The 15,871-nt window shown below is 37.4% G+C and overlaps 1 protein-coding gene across 14 annotated transcripts in view; it reads right to left on the reverse strand.

The window, feature by feature from the left end:
* The window catches only part of ARB2A (ARB2 cotranscriptional regulator A), a 508,497-nt gene that overhangs the window by 144,075 nt on the left and 348,551 nt on the right, over positions 1 to 15,871 (reverse strand). Inside the window, exon 11 of one of the 14 annotated variants that reach the window (XM_064376139.1) lies at positions 5,541 to 5,589. The exons of the other annotated variants lie outside the window; for them this stretch is intronic. Coding sequence (XP_064232209.1) covers positions 5,582 to 5,589 — 8 coding nt within the window. The 3' untranslated portion in view covers positions 5,541 to 5,581. The remainder of the gene's footprint in view (positions 1 to 5,540; positions 5,590 to 15,871) is intronic. 14 annotated transcript variants of the gene reach the window in all.

A 15,871-nucleotide genomic window follows, 5' to 3' on the forward strand; every position in this document is an offset into this window, starting at 1 on the left:
CCAGTCACCTTACTATAATCTCAAAGGTCTTAAAGAGAACAAATCAGGTTGTCAGTCTCTCTTTGAGCATAATACTCATGCCCAAATCAAAATTTATCTGCCTCTAGTCCATTCCTCAAGCTCCTAGCAGCCTGCTCTTCATTCTATGTGTGTGCAGAAAACATTAGGCAGATGAAGGTTTCATCTTCTGAAAGCCTCAGAACTCTTGGAGGTAATTATATCAAACCAACTGTGAGTGGAAAACTGAAAGCAAGACTTCTATTATGATGATTTACTTAATGTAAATTTCACTTTTAAAAAAAATAATCACCTACACAATCACATGGCTCAAGAGGCACAAAAGTGTATACAGTGAAAAAAAATGCACAGTATTTATTTTCAATTCTTATTTTGTTGCCCAATCATGTCATTGTTGGCAGGTGCTAATCTAGTCAATGTCCAGCTAGAATTTTACATTTTTCTTACACGGAATTTTCTGTAATAATTTAAATTCAAGCAAGACATTGGTCTCTTCTGATTGACAGAAATGTAGATGAAACATAAGGAAGAAACCAGTAATTTAAAGAAGTTTCTCTTAAGGATATGTTCTAGGGCAGGTGTCATTTTGAAAGGAAGACAATGTATTAAAGAACTGATAGGCTTTCAGAGGTTGAAGGAGAGTATGGAAAAATAGGATATTAGCAGGGAAAAGAATAAAGGGAAAAGGTTAGCATGGAATTAAGGCAGAATATTTAGGAGAATGAAGAAATAAGGTAGAATATTGAAGAACAGTAAAATAAGGAGTTTAAATACTGTACTTCTGTGTAAGATATATCAGGAGGCTCTGAGGGTAACCCTATGGTAAGACATGACTAGAATTAGAACCTAGATACTTTGAAAATACAAAGGCAGAAGCAGGAAAGAAATGACAAAGTTTTTAAATTCTGAAATACTGAAAAGCAATGAACAGTTTTCCTAACATTGTTAATACTTGACTTGGTGGACAAAACAATTGTTAATAACAACTACAGGATGTCCTTGCTTTGCATGATAATGAGGAACTATAAAAATGACCATATAAGCTGAAACCATGCAAAGTGATCATAATAATCAATAGGATAAATTATGAGTTTTCTATGACCTCTAAAATTTTTTGCCAAAATGTTAAAAATCCTTATAGTCAGCTAAAAATAAAGAAAAAATAATAAAACTAATTTCATTTAGTATGCTATAATGTAAACATTAGAAACACTGAGAATTAAAGTGCTTTATTTCTATGTAAAAAAAACTTACTTAAAGTCGATTGATCAGTGCTTGCCTTCTTTTAATCATATCACTTATAATATGGTTCAATCATATCTTTCCTATGCATGGGCAAAATGTCACAATCTTAAGTTTGAATCAGCTTTCAACATTTTATCCTTTGCACTTTCAACGCTGTGAAATAGCCCTGAGAGTTCATTTAACATGAGAGTTTGTTGTCTTGCTTTTTGGTTTGCCAGTGTCACTTTCTCTGGGACATCTTCATCTTTTTCGTTATGAACACTTTCGATTTCATTTCCAGTGTTTCATTTCTTTACTGCACTGTCATCTGTGTTGGTCAAGCCTCTTTTTTGATCATCTATTCTCGTAAAATGGGAGACAATGCCATCTGTACATTAACTGAAAGCAGATATGATATGACCAAATATGGGGATCACTCCGCCAGCATAGAGACCCCTCCGTGTCTCCGCCATTACGGAGTCAGAGCCCAGACATGTTTCACCCTGGCTGGGGGCAGTCGAGCTAAGGAAAAAGAAGGAAGTGATAGAGGCCTGAGTTTGCAGAAGCCTATTCTTGGCTGACTGATCTAATGGCATGACTGAGGTAACGCCAAGTGTGGTCATTTACGAGACTATTGTCTCCCTTGAAGTTCTTGTTCTGGGCTAGTTTTATGACTCTGTTTACCTGCATTCACTAAATCCTGTGATCGCTCACATGTTACTAGAAAATTGCTACCCCTCAAATTATGGCTTGCCTTGATGTTACTTACTGTAACTGTAGTATTGATAAGAGGATAAGAATCTCTATAGGATAAGAATCTTTTGTTTGTTTTGTGTTCAGTGACGTTTAGATAAACCCGTATGCTACCCCCTCCCCTGCTTACTTTGTAATTTTCTGTTCCCTCCTGATAATACTTTTGTAATGGGACCTACATTAGTCACTGTATGTAAAAACATATATAAACTCTTGTGCACGAGAATAAACTGCTGTCTTGGGCATGGCCTGATTCAGCCCTCCAGACCTCATTCTTTCTGTCATTCTTTTCTTCCGCGCACTCTCTCTTCCAGGTACTGGGACCCTCTTGCTGGTCAAGAGACCCCCGGCAGACGTGCCGATCTCACGGGCCACAACAACCAATCAGTGACAAGTCTGAAAAAAGTAATGTGATTGGCCATTGACCATGATGTGCATCTGTTATTCACATACAGATGTGTGGACTGAAGGGCTAGTGGCAAAGTTTGTGCTTAATGCAATTACACGTAATGTATTGTGGAAACTGAACTTTGAACCTTGTTTTCTGGGGAATTGGTGTTATTTAACTGAACCATGGTACCAAAAATTCGTGTATATCAAAACTACGCAAAGTGAGGAATTATGAAGTTCTTACTATATGCTAGGTACTGTTTTAAGAACTCTATATAAATTATTTCACTTAATAGAACCCAATGAGATGATACTAGTCTTACCCTATTTTACAGACAATGTGATTGTGGATATTTATCTGGCCATTATTCTCCACATATTTGGGAAAATACAAATTTCCCACGGTCATGATAAATCCAAAGATCCTCCTGATAAATGCTGACATACTACTATTAAAGAGTTTGAAATGACAAGTAACATATGCTTGTTTAGAATATCTAGAGTAAAAAGTCAGGTTTTCATGACAGTATGGAAGAAAAGTGGATACTTTCAGAAGATGCACTAACTCTTCAAGGACATTAGAGTGTCATTTAATAAAAAAGGATGTTGGTGAACTAGGAGTTACTAGTGGATTCTAAAAGAGCTCATAAGCCCTTTACTTCCTCACTCCCAACCACACCACCCATTACAATGATCATTCTCTGACTAGGAGCAAAGAGAATCTTTGTAATAAACACAAGACTTCTTTCTAGGAGACTGTGAGCTCCTTAAGAGCATAAGTCATGTCTAATATTCTTTATACCCTTGAAGCCTAGATTGGTGCCTAATACAGATTAGGTGTTCAATACAACTCTGTGGAATTCAAGAATAACTATTTACAGTTAGTTTCTTGCCTCAAGAGAATCAAGAATAACTCAAATTAGGGGTAAGACATGGAATTAGGCTCTAATTTTGGGGGGATGAATTGAAGACAATTAACTAATTGGTAAAATAATTAAATTTGGATTATCTAAAAGTTTAAGCTTTGCTACTTATGCTGATTTTTACATGTTTGATATTGTTTTTAAAGAAAAGCAAAAACAACTGAGTGATTACTTCTTTATAAGAAAAATATGGCAAAAATCTAAACTACTGTAATATTCAAACTGAGTACCTCGAATGTCACATACAATAGCTTTCCTATATATTGGTTATATTTGTGGCCTTAAATTAACCATGTCTTATTTTATTTTTGAGATGGGTCTCATTCTGTTGCCCAGATTGGAGTGCAGTGGCACACTCATGGCTCACTGCAGCCTCAACCTCCCAGCCTCAAGCGATCTGTCCATCTGAGCCTCCCAGGTAGCTGGGACCACAAGCATGCTCCACCCTGCCTAGCTAAATTTTTTAATTTTTTTGTAGAGATGGGGTCTCACTATGTTGCCCAGGCTGGTCTCAACTTCCTGGCCTCAAGCCATCCTCCTACCTTTACTTCCCAAAGTACTGGGATAACAGTCATGAGCCATCATACGCAGCCAACAATGTCGTATTTTAAATTTAATTACCTTCCATCTGGAAACTGAGAAGGAGAGGTCTAGCTACTATTTCACATACATTAAAACTGATAGAAGACTAAATTTCTTTGAAGAGAATTTTTAAAAAGTAAATAAAATTTTAAAAGTCTGAAAATTTTCACATTACTTTCTTAAAATTTCTGAAATATTAGCAAATAACAGAAGAATCTTCATGCCAATTTTGATTTTAGATTATTCATAACGTTTAACTTAGGGTCTCCTTAAAAATCTCATTTATAGAAATCATTGCTACAAAAAGCTTAAAATGTGGTGTATTTTTTTTGCCCCAACTTTTTTTAACAAGTTGCTTCTATAGCACTTTAGAAATTAAAAAATTATATAATACAATTGAATTATATCAAGGATTGTGCCATGCATTTATGCAAAACATCTATAAACTAGCTGGTAAAAGATTTTTTCACTTATTGGTATAATATATCGAACAGTTAGGGTCACATATGTATGGCTGAAGGGGATATTAACAGGCACTATGGTCCGAAATGCTAGCACAAGGTCTCAAAGAACATTTAGACATCAAATATCAGTTAAATTAATTTTTTGCACCTACAAACTCATTAATCCAAACAAAGTCATTAATCCAAACTAATTGTCTCTCAAAATTTATCATTAAATAGAACTATTTTCCTTTGGAAAGAGACTATATTTTAAGAAATATGAAATAGCAAAAACTTAAAAAATTATACTCCTGCTTTTAAAGTGCTGATAATCAACTCTGAACATCTTGAGATTTTATAAATAAATAATATTTGGCTTAAGCATAGTGCCTAATGTTCACTTTGAATATTCATTTTAGTACCAATGAAGATGCATTTTAGATATTCCAAATCACCTCTAGAAAGCAATGCAGTTTCTCTGAAGATGCATGTTTTGGGAATATTTGGGGATGCAGACAGATTTATCACTGGTGACTTGCTGTCAGTCTGTCTATGACAAGACAGGGCAGGCTGAGCTGGTGTACATAGGGGCACACAGAATGTATAGGTGAGAGCAGACAGTGAGTCTTGTGGCTTGAGGGAGGCACAGAGCCCATGTCAGAGGGAAGTGAAGGGCAAGTGAACCCAGGCAAACCACAGACAGGCAAGGTTAAACAGAAACATGTGGGCTGGGGGAGATGTTATTCCATGGGCTGGAAGGGCAGAGTCTTCAGGTCAGGGAGACTGGAAGCCAGGAAGACATGGCATAGAGACTAAGCCAGATGAGAGAGTCAATCAATAGAAATAGAGAGATCCATCAAGGGCAGTGACCCAGACAGAACAAACAGAGGGCAAGTGAAGCAAAGACAGCCATAGGAAGGGAGATCAAGACTTAATATGTGACACAAAGGATGAAAATGTCTGTCTTAGGTACCACTGGTCCCTGACTTATTTTTCCAGCAATTACAGACAGAGCATTAAGAGCCATAAATATAGTCCTATGGGAGAGTAAAAGGAATAGTATTTCCATATTAACTCAAAACTTATAAAGTACAAACACAAATTCTTATTATTCAATAATTTATCTAAAAGCATTCCCAAAATAATTAGTTAAAAAAAAAATTATCTTTAAAGAGAAGAGTTAGCTCAGGAAAAGGAGAGTTGTCACCTTTACTGCCAAATTCTTCGAAGGATTTTTCACAAATTGGTTCAGAAAGCTGTAAAAAACATGGTGGCTATTTTTAATTTTTTTAAAGTGAGATTTTTGGAGTGAGACTACTTATATTCACTGTGATTACTGGAAAACTGAAAGAGTCAAAGTCACAGGATAATATTGGACCTGATAAAATATACATATTCAGGGCAAATGACTGTATATACCAGTAATCAATATAAATAAAGATTTTATATTTAGATAGGTAATCTTAAATGATTCTCTAATTAATTACTTCCTTAGAGTTCCTGATTCCAACTATTTATTATGAATGATAAACCGAAAACACAGAGTTCCTGGTGGTCAACTTTTACAATACTCATCCCTTACATTAACTAATAATTATAAGGTAGCATACAACACTGAATAAAGGAACTGACAATGAAAAGCTACAAGGTTAATTCTACAGCAATAAAAACTGAAAAGTGTTATTGAGTTCATGAAAACATCACTTACAGAATTAGAATAACTTTTGAATGCACACAGGAATGCTATACTTCTTGAGCAGTACACATACTCGAAAGTGGTACAGTATCATATAGGCTAAATATGCCTTGCAAAGTATAGATTTTCAATTACCTAATTAATTTGAGCTGTGTCTAAAAACATATTAGACAACTCAACTTGTCTACACATTCTGAGTGACACCACATTCTACAGGCAATTACTGTTGATTTTTCATTGCCATCTTTAGAAGGAAGTGATTATTCACTAACAAAGAAGAGATATAACTTAGTGTCATATCCTGAAGAGGTATTTTCAGCAATAAAGTGAAGTGACTATTTAGCAAATACTCAGTAAGTTTAGTCAGTGCAAACAGTCAATTTGGACTGTTTAAGCAAATAAAACTTAGGGTTACATTAGCAGGTTGTCTACAATTCAAATTCACCTCATAATTGCTAAATTTCCACTTCACATTCTGGTGAGAAAACAGGGCTTAGTAGTTAGGTACATATGATCGATGGTCCCCTTCTTTACATCCAAACCCAAGAAAGGACCATCTAAATAGAGGAACTTCTCAAGTTTAATTCCTAACCCAGAAGAATCTACTACGCTTGGTTGTTTTCCTTTTCCTTTCCTCTTCTTCCTCTTTTTTTTAAAAATACGTTTACTGTATTCTGTTATCTTTCTAATTTTGAAGTGCCTAGATTTATATCAAGTGTTCTAGGAAAGCTGAAATAATAGAGAAATGCCCATCTAAGCTATAGTAGGGGCAAGGAATAATGTGATGGTTGTAAGTTCTGGGAGAAAATATGCTGACAGGCATCAGGCCTTTACGCAACACAGTTTTAGTGAATCTAGGTTCAGGTTTTTCCTCAATAGCATGCAAAAAAATGACACTGTAAGGTAGAGCTTTCCATCCTGTGTGCCTGGTACAAAGTGGCCAAAGGCATGTCAAGAACCCCTCACCATTCAGGTCAGACAGGAGGCATGTGAGGTCGCAAGACTCTGTCCATCTACCTCTGGCTATAAGTAACCTTGTGTGTGATGCCTAGAGTGCTGCACAAATGCTACACTTTCCTATAGCCACTTCAGGAGTAGTGGAATAATAATAATTTGCTGGTAACTCTGCTTTATGGTTACCATAAATCTTAAAGGACTGGTAAATGGGTCTCAAAATTCTTACCCTCTCTTCCAGAAACACATTCTTCAGGTCCTCCCTTCCTGCTTTTTATTTTCTCTTACATGTAGCTTGCATTCTAATAGGGGAGACGGACAATAAACTTCTGACGTCCTATATACTTTTCTAACTTATCTTGATTACTGTTAGTCTCCCTTACTAGAAGGTAAGCTCTGTGTGGGACCTTCATCCATTGCAATTCACTGCTGTATCCCTGGTACCCAGAGCAATGTCTTGTATACAACAACTACTCACTGAATGAAGACTGAATGGGCATACTCAAAGGCACGTAGGGAGCATATCTGGAGGGGGCTGAAAGTATGTAAGCCTTAGCAGCAGCACCTCTCCAAACAAAGCCCCAGGTAGAACCAATCTAGCAAAGAGTATGTTGTCATTCATACACCAGCCAAAGCAAGCTGTGCTGACTTGTAAGAAGCCAGAAGATATCAATGCTCTATAACCTTGTCTGTTTTCAAACATTTATATTTTCCTTTCCTCTTACCCTGACAGAATACCTCCTCATACACAGTCAAAAATTAAATGGAATATTTTGGGGGAGCAGCACACCATTTCTAATTTTATCTAACTGCTACCCAATGCCTTTTTCAGTTTTATTGCTTCCATATTTCTATGTCCTATGAATATTTTTCTTTCAACTATTAGTTTTCCTTTTAATTTATTCACTATATTTTCTATCATCTTTCTGTGGCTCTGATTTTTATATAATATTTTGTGATCCTTATCAATGTCCCAGACAACATAGGAAAGCCTAAATAAATAAGTTATTTGCTCTCTATAAATAGAAATAGAAACAGGAAAATCAAAGACAGTATTTCTGCAAATGCCTTTTCAGTCCTATAGAATTAAAATAATCAATAATAGTTTTAAATTATAGCCTTAAAGTTTAAAATACCTAATGGGAATATATAGTACCCTGTGGAATTTTTCAGTGCCTTTCTTCTGAGGAATTCAAAGTGTTCCTCTGAAAATATACAAATTGTCCTCACATTTATACAAGATAAGTGAGGCAGATATTTACTGTTGCCGCTTGATAATAAATAATTAAAATATGGACTATAAAATAAATATAGATCCTCTTAACTGATACATCATTCTCTGAATAACAGTATTCTTAACTGGCCAATTTTACGAGTAGAAAATACTATAAATAGAGTGAGAATTGGTCTTTAGAGGAGGTAAGATCATCATGGCTGATGGGAGTCAGGACTAGATTGCAGCTCTGGACAGAGCAGCATGCAGGCTTGCATTGTGAATTCTAGCTCCAGATTGAATCCTGAGAGGACCCACAGACACTCTGAAGGAAGTGGACTGGTCCTGAAGGACCTGGGAGATACACCAAAGACTATGAGTGTCCCAACTGCGGAAGTAGGAAAGGAAGAGCCTCCACTCCTGAACACACAACTCCACTGGAGAAAACTAAGGTCTATTTGTGGGAGACGTTTCTGACCTGGAGTTGAGTCAATTTAGAGAGCTGAGCAAAATATAGGGGTAGAGGAAGCAGCACAAAGGCCCTGGGAGATCACTGGGTCCCCTAGTAGGCCATACCTGACTGGCATCATAGGGATCCATCGGGAGGGTGGCCAGAGGAGTAGGGGGTAAAATTCCACATAGAGAAGAAAATCTCTAGCTGAACTTTGTAACAATTTGAACAGGGTGAGAAGCCTCCTGGCCAGAACTCGGGGAAGGGTGCAAATCTGATGCACAGGCAGGGGAAGAACCAAGCCCTTTTCTTTTGCAGCTGGGAGGCAAGTAACCTGGGGCAACTTTCCAAGCCTGTTTGTTTTGCCCTCCGCTTGCACACAGACTCGGAGCTGTTGTGGGGGGCATGGTGGGAGTGACACCAGCCCTTCAATTTATGTGGGAGCTGGGTGAGGTGTGTGACCTCCAGCTTTCCCCCACTTCCCTGACAATTGCATGACTCAGCAGAGGCAGCTATAATCCTTCTAGGTACACAACTCCAGTGACCTGGGAATCTCACCCTCAGGCCCCATAGCAGCCACAGCAAGACCCACCCAAGGAGAGTTTGAGCTCAGACATGCCTAGCCCTGCCCCATATGATGGTCCTTTCCTCCCCACCTTGGTAGCTGAAGGCAAAGGGCATATAATCTTGGAAGTTCTAGAGCCCTGCCCACTGCTGGTCCCTCTGGATATTACTACAGCTGATATTCCCTGGAAAGTGCCACCTTCTGGCAGGACGCCAACAAGCACAAAAATAAAGCATTAAACCACCAAAGCTATGAACCCTTACTTACAGAGTTCATTGCACACCTCGTACCACCACCTCCATTGGAACAGGTGCTGGTATCCATGTCTGAGAATCCCATAGACAGTTCACATCACAAGACCCTATACAGACAGCCCCCAGTATCAGCCCGGAACCAGGTGGACTAGCTGGGTGGCTAGACCCAGAAGAAAGACAATAATCACTGCAGTTCGGCTCATAGGAAACCACATCCATAGGAAAAGGGGGAGAGTAGTATATCAAGGAAACACCCATGGGACAGAAGAATATAAATGAAAGCCTTTAGCCCTAGACCTTCCCTTGGACAGAGCCTACCAAAATGAGAAGGAACCAGAAGACTAACTCGGTAATATGACAAAACAAGGCTTGTCGACACCCCCCAAAAATCACACTAGTTCACCAGCAATGGATCCAAACCAAGAAGAAAGCCCTGATTTACCTGAAAAAGAATTCAAGAGGTCAGTTATTAAGCTACTCAGGGAGGCACCAGAGAAAGGTGAAGCCCAATACAAGGAAATTCAAAAAACAGTGTAAGAAATGAAGGGAGAAATATTCAAGGAAATAGATAGCTTAAAGAAAAAACAATCAAGAATTCAGGAAACTTTGGACATACTTTTAGAAATGTGAAATGCTCTGGAAAGTCTCAGGAATAGAATTGAACAACCAGAAGAAAGAAATTCAGAGCTCAAAGACAAGGTCTTTGAATTAACCCAATACAACGTCTTCAAATTAACCCAATCCAAAAAGGACAAAGAAAAAAAAATAAGAAAATATGAACAAAGCCTTCAAGAAGTCTGGGATTATGTTAAATGACCAAACCTAAGAATAATTGGTGTTCCTGAAGAAGAAGAGAATTCTGAAAGCTTGGAAAACATGTTTGGGGGAATAATTGAGGAAAACTTCCCCAGCCTTGTGAGAGACCTAGACATGCAAATACAAGATGCACAAAGAACACCCGGGAGATTCATTGTAAAAAGATCATTGCCTAGGCACATTGTCATCAGGTTATCTAAAGTTAAGATGAAGCAAAGAATCTTAAGGGCCATAAGACAGAAGCACCAGGTAACTTATAAAGAAAAACCTATCAGAGCCGGGCATGGTGGCTCACGTCTGTAATCCCAGCACTTTAGGAGGCTGAGGCAGGTGGATGAAGTCAAGAGATCGAGATAATCCTGGCCAAAATGGTGAAACCCTGTCTCTACTAAAATACAAAAAATTAGCTGGGTGTGGTGGCATGCGCCAGTAGTTCCAGTTACTCAGGAAGCTGAGGCAGGAGAATCGCTTGAACCTGGGAGGCAGAGGTTGCAGTGAGCCGAGATCCTGCCATTATACTCCAGCCTGGCCACAGAGCAAGACTTTGTCTCAGAAAAAAAAAAAAAGAAAAGAAAAACCTATCAGATTAACAGCAGATTTCTCAGCAGAAACCCTACAAGCCAGAAGCGATTGGGGCCCTATCTTTATTTAGCCTCTTCAAACAAAACAATTACCAGCTAGCAATTCTGTATCCAGTGAAACCAAGCATCACATATAAAAGATACAGTCTTTTTCAGACAAAGGCTCAAAGAATTCACCATTACCAAGCCACCACTACAAGAACTGCTAAAAGGAGCTCTAATTTTTTTTTTTTTTTTTGAGACAGAGTTTCGCTTTTGTTACCCAGGCTGGAGTGAGAGCTCTAAATCTTTAAACAAATCCTGAAAACATATCAAAACAGAGCCTCTTTAACCCTTAAATCACACAGGATCTACAAAACAAAAATACAAGTTAAAAAGCAAAAACAAAAAAAGTACTCAGGGAACAAAGAGCAGAAGAAATGCAACGGTTCACATTTCAATACTAACATAGAATAAAATGACCTAAATATTTCACTTAAAAGATACAGAATCTCAGAATGGGTAAGAACTCACCAAACAACTATTTGCTGCCTTCTGGAGACCCACCTAATACATAAGGACTCACATAAACTTAAAGTAAATGGGTAGAAAATGACATTTCATGCAAATGGACACCAAAAGCGTGCAGGGGTAGCTATTTTTGTATAAGACAAAACAAACTTTAAAGCAACAGCAGTTAAAAGAGACAAAGAGGGACATTATATAATGGTAAAAGGCCTTGTTGAACAGAAAAGTCCCAAACATGTATATGCATCTAACACTGGAGCTCCCAAATTTATAAAAACAATTACTAATAGACCTAAAAAATGAGACAGACAGCAATACAAAAATAGTGGGGGACTTCAATACTCCACTGACAGCACTAGACAGGTCATCAAGACATAAAGTCAACAAAGAAACAATGGATTTAAACTATACCTTGGAACAAATGGCCTTATCAGATATATACGGAATATTTCATCCAACAACCACAGAATACACATTCTAGTCAACAGCACATGGAACTTTCTCTAAGCTAGACCGTATGATAGGCTATAAAATGAGCCTCAATAAACTTACGAAAATTGAAATTATATCAAGCATTCAATCAGACCACAGTAGAATAAAGCTGAAAATCAACTCCAAAAGGAACCTTCAAAGCCATGCAAATACATGGAAATTAAATTACCTGTTCCTGAATGAGTACTGGGTTAAAAATGAAATCAAAATGGAAATTAAAAAATTCTTTGAGCTGAACAACAATAATGAAACAACTTACCAAAATCTCTGGGATGCAGCAAAGGTGGTGCTAAGAGGAAAGTCCATAGCCCTAAACACCTATGTCAAAAAGACTGAAAGAGTAAAAACTGACATTCTAAGGTCACACCTCAAGGAAGTAGAGAAATAAGAACAAATAAAACCTAAACCCAGCAGAAGAAGGGAAATAATCAAGCTCAGAGCAGAACGAAATCAATTTGAAACAAAAGAAAACAATACAAAGATAAATGAAACAAAAAGCTGAATGTTTGAAAAGATAAATAAAATAGACCATTGACAAGATTAACCAAGAAAAGAAGAGAGAAATCCAAATAACCTCACTAAGCAACAAAACAGGAGATATTATAACTGACACCACTGAAATGCAAAAGACCATTCAAGGCTACTATGAACATCTTTGTGCACATAAATTAGAAAACCTAGAAGAGATAGACAAATCCCTGGAAAAATACAATCCTCTTAGTTTAAATAAGGAAAATTATATACCCTGAACAGACCAATAACAAGCAGTGAGATTGAAATGGCAATTAAAAAATTACCAACAAAAAATGTCCAGGACCAGATGGATTCACAACAGAATTCTAACAGACATTCAAAGAGAATTTGTACCAATTCTTTTGACACTATTCTATAAGATTGAGAAAGAAGGAACTCTGCCTAATTCATCCTATGAAGCCAGCATCACTACCATACCCAAACCAGGAAAGGACATAACCCAAAACAAAAACTTCAGACTGATACTCTTGGTAAACATAGATGCTAAAATCTTTAACAAAATACTAGCTAACCGAATCCAACAACATAACCAAAAGTTTATCCACCATGATCAACTGAGTTTCATGCCAGGGATGCAGAGATGGTTTAACATACACAAGTCAATCAATGTGATACACCACATAAACAGAATTAAAAACAAAAATCACATAATCATCTCAGTAGATGCAGAAAAAGCATTTGACAAATTCCAGCACCACTTTATAATTAAAACTCTCAGCAAAATTGGCATACAAGGGACATATCTTAATGTAATAAAAGCCATCTATGACAAACCAACAGCCAACATAATACTGAATGGAGAAAAGTGAAAAGTATTTCCTCTGAGAACTGGAACAAAGCAAGGATGCCCACTCTCACCACTCCTCTTAAACATAGTACTGCAAGTCCTAGACTGAGCAATCAGAAAAGAGAAAGAAACAAAGGACATCCAAATTGTTGAAGAGGAAGTCAAACTGTCACTGCTGACAATACGATTGTTTACCTTGAAAACCCTAAAGTCTCCTCTAGATAGCTCCTAGAACTGATGAAAGAATTCAGCGAAGTTTCCAGGTAAAAGATTTATGTACATTAGTACATAAATCGTTAGCTCTTCTATACATCAACAGCAAGCAAACGAAGAATCAAATCAAGAACTCAACCTCTTGGACAATAGCTGCAAAAAATAAAATAAAATACTTATGAATATACCCAACCAAGAAGTCAGAAGACCTCTACAAGGAGAACTTCAAAACACTGCTGAAAGAAATCATAAGACAACACAAACAATGGAAACCCATCCCATCCCATGCTCATAGATGGGTAGAATCAATATTGTGAAAATTGTCCATACTGCCAAAAGCAATCTATAAATTCAATGCACTATCCATCAAAATACCACCATCATTCTTCACAAAACTGTAAAAAACAATTCTAAAATTCACATGAAACCAAAAAGAGCCTGCATAGCCGAAACAAGACTAAGCAAAAAGAACAAATCTGGAGGCATCACACTACCTGATTTCAAACTATACGATAAGGTCACCAAAACAGTGTGGTACTGGTATAAAAATAGGCACATAGACCAATGGAACAGAATAGAGAACCCAGAAATAAACTCAAATACTTCTGAAACTGATCCTAGACAAAGCAAACAAAAACATGAAGTGGGGAAAAGACATCCTTTTCAACAAATTATACTGGGACAATTGGCTAGCCACGTGTAGGAGAATGAAACTGGATCTTCATCTCTCACCTTATAAAAAATCAACTTAAGATGGATTAAGGACTTAAACTTAAGAACGAAAACTATAAAAATTCTAGAAGATAACACTGGAAAAACCCTTCTAGACGTTGGCTTAGGCAAGGATTTCATGACCAAGAACCCAAAAGCAAATGCAATAAAAACAAAGATAAATCACCATTACTTAATTAAACTAAAGAGCTTTTATATGGCAAAAGGAACAGTCAGAAGAGTAAACAGACAACCCACAGAGCAGGAGAAAATCTTCACCATCTATACATCTGACACAGGACTAATATCTAGAATCTACAACAAACACAAACAAATCAGTAACAAAGAAACAATCCCATCAACAAGTGCACTAAGGACATGAATAGACAACTCTCAAAAGAAGATACACAAATGGCCCACAAACATGAAAAAATGCTCAACATCACTACTGATCAGGGAAAGGCAAATCAAAACCACAGAGTGGTACCACCTTACTCCTGCAAGAACAGCCATAATAAAAAATTTTAAAAAAGTAGATGCTGGTGTGGATGCGGTGATCAGGGAACACTTCTACACTGCTGGTGGGAATGTAAAGTAGTACAACCACTACGGAAAACAGTGTGGAGATTCCTTAAAGAACTAAAAGTAGAACTACCATTTGATTCAGCAATCCCACTCCTGGGTATCTACCCAGAGGAAAATAAATCATTATATGAAAAAGATACCTGCACACACATGTTTATAGCAGCACAATTCACAACTGCAAAATTGTGGAACCAACTCAAATGTCCATCAATCAACAAGTGGATAAAAAACTGTGGGGTGTGTGTGTATATATATGATGGAATACTACTCAACCATAAAAAGGAATGAATTAACAGCACTTGCACAGACCTGGATGAGATTGGAGACTATTATTCTAAGTGAAGTAACTCAGAAATGGAAAACCAAATATCGTATGTTCTCACTGATATATGAGAGCTAAGCTATGAGGACACAAAGGCATAAGAATGATACAATGGACTTCAGGGACTTGAGGGGAAGAGTGGGAGTGGGGCAAGAAATAATAGACTACAAATACTGCTCAGGTGATGGGTGCACCAAAATCTCACAAATCACCACTAACGAACTTACTCATGTAACAAAATACTACCTGTACCCCAATAACCTATGGGAAAAAAAAGAGATTTGGTCTTTAGAAGCCAACAACAACAAAAAGAAAACACTGTAAATAAAAAGAAGTGGGAATCCAGTCACCTGACATAGATTCAAGACCCCTCAAATATCCACTACATATAAATATATCTAAGTACATAGTGGATGGTGGAGATGTACCTGGAATGCAGTGGTACGATCACAGCTCACTGCAGCCTCGAGCTCCTGGGTTTAGGCAATCCTCCCACATCACCCTCCCAGGTAGCTAGGACTACAGGCTCATGCCACCATGCCTAGCTAATGTTTAAAAAATTTCTTAGTGGAGATGAGGCCTTGCTATGTTACCCAGGCTGGTCTCAAACTTCTGGCCTCAAGTGATCTTCGAGCTCTGGCCTCCCAAAATGCTGGGAGTACAGGCATGAGCCACTGTGCCTGTCCATCCCACACATTAATAGTGAATAACAAGGCCAGCTTGGGCACCATTGTGAGACCATGCCTCTACTTAAATAAAATTTTAAAAAAGAAAAATAAAAACAATATATCTATGCTGAACATGTCAGTGATATTTTAAGTAAAAATTTAAAATTTTATATCTGCTTTTAAATTATA

The sequence above is a fragment of the Aotus nancymaae genome, unplaced genomic scaffold (assembly GCF_030222135.1).
Source record: "Aotus nancymaae isolate 86718 unplaced genomic scaffold, 86718_ANA_hifiasm-v0.15.2.pri h1tg000014l, whole genome shotgun sequence".
Lineage (NCBI taxonomy): Eukaryota > Metazoa > Chordata > Mammalia > Primates > Aotidae > Aotus > Aotus nancymaae.